This window comes from Azolla caroliniana, unplaced genomic scaffold (genome assembly GCF_043228905.1).
Source record: "Azolla caroliniana isolate FFs.n. ecotype wild unplaced genomic scaffold, voAzoCaro1.0.p SCAF_5, whole genome shotgun sequence".
NCBI classification, from domain to species: domain Eukaryota; kingdom Viridiplantae; phylum Streptophyta; class Polypodiopsida; order Salviniales; family Salviniaceae; genus Azolla; species Azolla caroliniana.
Window position 1 is genome coordinate 20,257,079 of NW_028230440.1, and position 7,529 is coordinate 20,264,607.

General features: G+C 37.2%; 1 protein-coding gene across 4 annotated transcripts; it reads right to left on the reverse strand.

Moving 5' to 3' along the window:
- Positions 1–1,922: 1,922 nt before the first annotated feature.
- On the reverse strand, positions 1,923–6,337 carry LOC147864384 (transcription/mRNA export factor). Of its 4 annotated transcripts, none has more exons than XM_087320558.1 (6): positions 6,281–6,337; positions 6,055–6,145; positions 4,846–4,940; positions 3,659–3,735; positions 3,422–3,532; positions 1,923–2,277 (listed from the first exon to the last, which is right to left on the reverse strand). In XM_087320558.1, coding segments are annotated over exons 1-5 (339 nt in total). In that variant the 5' UTR covers positions 6,283–6,337; the 3' UTR covers positions 1,923–2,277; positions 3,422–3,458. The 4 variants fall into 4 exon arrangements, with proteins under 4 accessions (XP_087176684.1, XP_087176683.1, XP_087176685.1 ...); XM_087320557.1 differs by having other exon boundaries at positions 1,923–2,285; XM_087320559.1 differs by lacking the exon at positions 1,923–2,277 and having other exon boundaries at positions 3,327–3,516.
- Positions 6,338–7,529: the final 1,192 nt, after the last annotated feature.

Genomic DNA, 7,529 nt, shown 5'->3' on the forward strand with positions numbered 1-7,529 from the left:
TATCTATCTATCTATCTATCTCTGGATGGGCTCGTCTCGTGGCCCCGTCCCCGTCCGTAGCCGATCCATACGCATGTCCGGAATTCGACATGCCCGCACGCCTTCTGGACCAAAAGCCCCCCCCCCTCTTTTTGGTCTTTCGATTCATGCCCACATGCGATCTCTTCCTGTTATTGTCCGTCGCCTTTCAACACTCTCCCATACACCCAAAAAGCGCACGACTTTTCTGAGGGGCCATACTGGCATGCTTTGGTAGAGCTCTGAACCCCATTCCGTTGCATGACCCCTCTCCATCCATGCTCTTACGCTTTCTTCTGCAAGTCGATTGTTGTATGCCATGATGTGAGCTTCGCAGAGACAAGCATAGGACCATGTGGTGTTTGACGCTTTCTTATGTGAGTTGATTGTTGTATGCCATGATGCTAGTTGAGAAGAGACAATCATAGGACCATGTGGCGTTTGTCCAGGCCACATTTTTGGTTGCCAAATATGTTTGTTGCACGGTGCATCTCGACCACAATGATAGGTTGCTTTTCTTGGTGAAGTTTGTTCATGAGAGTATTGGCATGTACCAAGCATACAAGACAATTGACCATTTTAGCATCCATCTATCAAATGTCATGTATTTGATTAGAGTGATTCCTTATGCATTGGGATGTTTACATGAACCCGGCATGTGACATGTCTAGAACTACTCACTTCTTTGTGGGTTCTCATAAATAAAATGTATCCTTTGTATATTCTCTATATGTATACCCCCTTTAGCAAGGTACCTTTTGTGTAACTAATGCGCAAGGACCTAAACCATAATTATATATTCATGGGTGACCACTCTATATTATAATCTCATTACTGTTGCGGGAAGCACTATGCACTCTCTCAATCAGCTCACTTGCAAGTCTTTTCTTTTGGGGGTAGATACCACTTTGATACTTTGGAGCCATTCATCACACTTAAAGGGTAGGGTCATGGTGCACTTTTATAGAGTTCACAAAGCATACATTTGTTGACTAATATATTGATACCATGAACACTATTTGCCTTTTGAAGATCAAACGGTCACCTTTGACCGTTCTTTCTTATATGCGTTTAGTCGGCAAAAAACCTCAATCTTTTGGTTTTGCTTGTGACAAGAGTATTTGTCATTTGGCTAGTCAAAGAGTAGCTTCGAATGGCCAACCAAAGAGTTATGAACACCCACAACTATATTATCAAGAATTAATTAAGCTTGTATACACTTATTGGTATTAATTAAACCTAATATGTTTACAATATCCAACTATAGATATAGTCTTAGTATGAAGGAGGTGCCTTGGCAATTGCTCCTTTGGATTGAAAGCATTGTTGGCGTGTACAATCATCATTCTTTTGTTGTGGTTCACAAGTAGAACGTTTTTATCTTCCTTTTTGGATCTTTACATCAGTTTCTTTATTATCTTTATACCGTAAAACCTCTTTCTAGTGTTGCCCTCAAGCAAATTTCAACTTGTTTCAAACCCATGGGACCATGATTCATGGAAACACACAAATATTTGATTATGTTTCCTAAAAATCTGTGGAACTATTGGACTATTGGACTTATGTCTGTACAATTTATTTTTGAGGGGGATCAAGGAAAGCATCCTATTACATTATTCCCATATAGAAACACATTTTACACATTATAAAATGATCACTTTTTAAGTGCACGCATCCAATTGATATTCATTCTAGGTGGCCCCGATTTTTTTTTTTCACAAAAAACATACCATTAACTCAGATTTTCTTTTACAAAGGATTTCACATGGAACAAATCATCCCTACCCTTGTGTTTTCATGTAAGTTACCATCTCTTTCATTGATAACCTAATACATAGCCACAATATCCCCAATTTTCGATTTAATTCTGAGGGCAACACTTTGATTAATCAGAGTATAAATCCTCAGAAAGTGGCAAACAAAAGAAGGATCCCCTTGATAAATGTTCGTTACATAAGGTGTGCAATCAAAAAGTTTTCTATCCAATAATTCTATAAGTTCTGGGATAGAACGATAAATTTAAATGAAAAGACAATCATCTAACATAACACAAACTGAAGAGGTTAGTAGGGAGGAAGGTGTGACACAAGTTGGATGTTGGAATTGGAAAAGAGATCTTCTGCCATGGAAAGCTTCAATTTCTGAAGGATGTTGGAAGCCCTTTCTTTCCACAGTAGTTTGGGCATTACACTTTAAGCTGTAATGACCTTTTTGTTCAGATGGGCTCCCAGAATTTTGTTTCTCTGTATCACTTTACAACTAAGAAACTGCAAAAAAATATAGTGAAACCATCAATCTGCATGCAACGCAATTATGATGTCACCAGTTATCTAATACCAAAGCAAAGCATTTAAGATATGCATTTCAGTGGCACACCATCATAGTAAAAGAACAAAAATATTAGTCGTCCATATAAAGTTGAGATAGGAAGAACCTAAGCTTTAATACATAAATTCAAATGAATAATCAACACCAACAAAAATAAAGGAAATGGAAAATAGGAATGCAGTAAGAAGACAACAGAAAGCGTGAAGAGTGATGATCAAAACATGTCATTTAAGGAATGCAAAAACAACAATCTTTATGCTTTTGAGAAGTATAGCAAAGAAGTGAGCAACAGCAATCTCTATGCTTTTGAGAAGTATAGCAAAGAAAGCAACAGCAATCGCTATGCTTTTGAGACGAAGAGATTACAAGGGCAATCAATTGATAAATCATCATTTTCATGTATATATAGATAATAGGATACATTTGGAAAACATATTGAGATGATCCCTTTTCTTCACAGTTTCAGTGATAAAACTAGAAAAACAATAAAGACATTTCGACAAATGGAAAAATATAAGCATGAATAAAGGGAATGTTTTCTCAGTATTGATGAGCTTTATCCAACAATCATGAAAAAAACTTTGTATTTCTAATGCCCCTTGTGATGAGAACCACGTGTACATTCTCATAATGGGGAACCCATTTCTGGGACTTGAGCTCCTGCCCTCTATCTTACACATATATGTTCTTCCCAAACATTCATCATATCTTTGAAAGCTGAAACACACATCCGCATTTCTTTCCAAAGTATTTCCTCACCCTTGTTCAGAAAATTTTATTGTTAAAATGCATCAAGGCTGTTAACAAAACCCAAAATAAAAGTAAAAATTTTCCATTAAATTCATCCAGAAATTATAGAATTTTATCATAGTTACCTTTCATTCATGCATGAAAAGGAAACTTTACCAATATTTAAGAAACTTTTCCTAAATATTGGAATTTTGCCTCTATAGAAAATATGCCGAAGCATTTGAAAGATGTGTTGAAGAGTATTTAACCAGATTTGACATTAACTGTGTGTTAACTTCGTTAATTGAAAATATAATTACAGGAAAAAAAAGTTATTTGCACATACAGAATAACCATCCTCTGTAACATGAACCTTGTGTTCTTCACAGTGCTGCAGACATTAGGTAGCTCCTTATCCGTTGCAGTAACTCTGCCTTCACACTATCAGGTACAGATGCTGTTTTATAACCAAGGATTTATACATGACAATATATTGTATATATCAAAGGAAAACGTAGAAGTTAATGAGCTGAACTTCCTCACTACATTAAAAAGCTGTAAGGTGACTCTCTCTATGGCTTACATCTTCCTTTGGGAGTGATTATTCGGATAAGTTCATCAAGAGTCACATTGTTTCTCCCTCTCTTTCTCGTATAGTTTCTGGCATAAACAAAAAAGGTTTATTGACATTTATTTTACTATTATGTGTCATCAATGATATGCTGTTTGCAGAAAACATTGACAGAGAGAGAGAGAGAGAGAGAGAGAGAAGCTCCATCAAGAACTGCATGCTTTTCTGTTAGAAATGTTAACATGAGCAAAAAACTAGAGCTACGATAGTATGGACACACAAACACACACACACACACTTCATCCATCTCCACAGATACAATACATATTGATTTGTAATCCACATTTCTAACAGAAGAACATTACAAACTCTCCTTCAGGATTTACACATTTTTCTGTTAGAAATATGGATAACAAATCAATGTGAGCAAGCAAACTTGGGATATGGTAGTATGAAACACTCACTTCATCCATCTCTACAGGGACAATCCACATTTCCAAAAGAAACACATATTCACACGTAGACAAAAGCTCCATCAGGATTTACATGTTTTTCTGTTAAAAATATGGAATCCAAAGCAATGCAAATAAACAAACTAGAACTATGGTAGTATGCACATACTCACTTCATCCATTTCCACAGAGACAATCCAAATTGATTGTAGTTCGCATTTCAAACACATACACAAATGCTCCTTCATCCATCTCCATGTAGTCAATTAATGTAGATAACAATCGAAATGAACAAACTAGAGCTATAGTAGTATGGAGATATTCACTTCATCCATCTCCATGTAGTCAATTAAGGTGTGCAATCCATCAGTAAATTAGGAATTAATAATTAAACTAGAAATTGAAACATTTTAATTGTCCTACTCACAAACAATAATGAACATTTGAGCAATACTCCAAAAATCTATGATTGAGAGAAAAAATTTGTTTCGTAAACATGACAATTACAACATTAAGAATTCCTCCTATAAGACAAAAATAGCACTTAATCAACAGCCTTAAGCAGTCATTCCTTATTTCCATCTAAACTGCTCTTTCTTAAGCCTGTTATTAGATATATTTTAGCTATTTGATAGTATTCTAGTAATGTTTTAACACCACGAATATCAGGAACAAACCTAAAGAGTGGACAGAATATTTAGATTAACTATAAATGAAAGGTAATTAACAAAAAAATAAAGAGAGAACCTGCAATGGCTTTTCATCTCGTCTTTCCAACCGCATTCTATCAATCTTTCTCTGAGCAACTCCTTTAATCTCTCTTTCTCTCCACTTTCAATGAGCTGAAAGCAAAAAAAAAAACTGTATTTACAAATTCTCTCAAGAAAGTGCTATAGGATGAAGCCAAACGCATTCATAAGATCTCTTTCTCTCTCGAGAACATGTTATAAAATAATGGCATGCATCTACATACTCTGAGATCATTTGGGTCATTATTCAAAGATCATATTCAGTACGATAGCGTGGGAGACTTGGCAAGAGTTACCTCACAAAGGATAAAGACATGATTTCTTTTGTCAACCACATCTTCTGTAAAACAAAAAGTTGATCCCAATGGATTGCTCTTGACATATCAAGGTACACACACAGGTTCAGGTTCAGGGTTGAGGGATGAAGACATGAATTTATAGTGTAGACACATTCTATAAAACAAAAAGATCATTTCAATAGAACACTCTCGACTCCTCAATATACAGGTGTCTAACGTCCAGGGTCTAGTTCCTGGGGCTATGGTCGAGGAGTAGGTTACAAGGTCCTGGGTAAGGTTTTTCTCTTCACGTTATTGGAATTGAGATAATGCTTCTTCTTCTTTGCCTTACCTAGTGTCTTCTCCTCATATACTTATACTCTTCAACATCCCAGTGTTCCAAAATATGCGATCTCACTGGCAGACATACTATAAAAAAACAATGTATTTCCTTATATTTTGCTTGTTATCATTAGTTTCATATTAGACCTCAGTGGAATCTAATTTCTTCAATCTCATAGGTCTTCTTTTACCTTTTGACTTGGATTGGATCGGCCAGGGCCACATCGGAGGTCTTTTGAAGGCAGAAGTTTCGGTCCACCTAATCTCAGAGTTTTAAGAGCTAATGAGATTATCTAGCACCTTGGGCAGATTATATACTGTCCATCTAATCTCACGACTTCTAAGCGCTAACGAGATTATCTCACGCATTGGGAAGATTTAAAATTTCGGTTATATTTATTTTTGGGGCCTTTTGTTCTCAAAGATGAGACAAAAAGCTAAGGTGCAGCCTCTCCTTCTGTCTCATACTCTATTTTTGGCCTCTTAAAAGACACTAACACAGCTTTCTCTCTCACCACACAACACAGAAACATAAAGATCAAGAACATGCCTCAATGATTATAAAGAAAGAGAAGAAATCTAGTGACCTTGATGTTGATGATCTCTTGCAATGTCGGTTCGGAGCCTGATTTCTCGTCGTTTCCATCCGGAGTCGGCGGCCTGTTCACAGAAGCTCTCCTGCAAAGAAAGAATAACGAAAAAGAAAAGATTCAGAGAACAGAAACGCATACATACACAGAAGATTGGACACAACCACTCAAGAAGAAGAAGAAGAAGAAGAAGAATTCTGCCAGAGGAAGAAGCATTACTTACATGGTGAAGAGAAACAGGGGACCTGTTTTTCTTCATTGCACCTATATATATATATATCTTGAGAGAGAAAGAGAGAGAGTATAATCTCCTCAATACCCCTGTGAATTTTATTTATTTCCCCAAATGCCCCTCCTTCCCGAGAGAGAGAGAGAGAGAGAGAGAGAGAGAGAGAGAGAGAGAGAGAGAGAGAGAGAGAGAGAGAGATTATATTATCGCCTTCGAGGGTCAAATATGACCAATGAGACCAAAAAATATATTTCACGTGATATGCGTGAAAGTGAGTAGCGACTCTTGATGTTCAAGAACTTTACCAATAGAATGTTGCAATCGAGAGTGCACACGTTGTGGCTGTGAGAGAAGTCCGCGCAAGGGTTGGGCTCCGGTCGAAGATGTGTGGAAAGCATGGTCGAATATGATCAAAAGTAGAGCATTGTATCAAAGTGTGATACTCAGGCCCTCGAACTTGTTTAGGGCAAAGTGTGCATAGTCGACCACTCTCATCACCTGTACCCCAACGCCCCTGTCTCACATCGCAATGCATGTGAGCTAAGTCGCATAGAAGCAATGGTTCGAATGGAAGACAAAGAAATGGGCTCTAACATGTATCGATGTGTACACTTTCCCCGTCCCGCGAAGAATATGGTTTTGTAGTTAGGTGCAACATGTGTAGTATAATGTGTAAAGCGCGAGCCTCCACATTTTCCCCATGTCATGACATGTTAGCGTTGCAAAAAGGCATCATTTACAAAGGAATCTAGTGATGCATCATGAAGCAAATGTGTTGCATCCCATCTACCAAACCACTTTTCTATATCTTGCATCCAACCGGAACATAAAAATTTGCTTTTATGAGTCTTTTGGATCTTTTTGTTTGTTTCCCATGCAATTCTAGGAAGTCGATGTGAGGGACTTTTTTGAATCTTAATCTTGTATTCAACAACCCTTTCCATGGCCATGATCTCAATGGGAAGTGATCACGTCTCAAGGAGGAGGAAGATGTATGACATTTGTTTCTTAACTTGTAGAAACTTTGTAAGAAAATGTTTTTGGACATTTTCAAACCCTTTCCAAGTAGATTTAGGGATGCTACCACCCCATAAAGAAGCACCAGTGTCACCAAAGTGTCAAAAGGGTATTTCTTGAGGACGCGACACTTAATATCTCCATGATTGCGTGTGTTCTCAAATGCATAATATGCTCGCTTTCCCGCCCCTAAGTGGCGGTACCACATTAATTCCATCTATGATTT

Bases quoted from the DNA above. Each gene is read 5' to 3' on its own strand.
- LOC147864384 (XM_087320558.1), bottom strand. The intron at 4,941-6,054 runs GTCACTAGATTT...TTTTGCTTTCAG, and splicing joins AAGAGATCATCAACATCAAG to CTCATTGAAAGTGGAGAGAA. The intron at 3,533-3,658 runs GTAAGCCATAGA...GTTATAAAACAG, and splicing joins AATCACTCCCAAAGGAAGAT to CATCTGTACCTGATAGTGTG.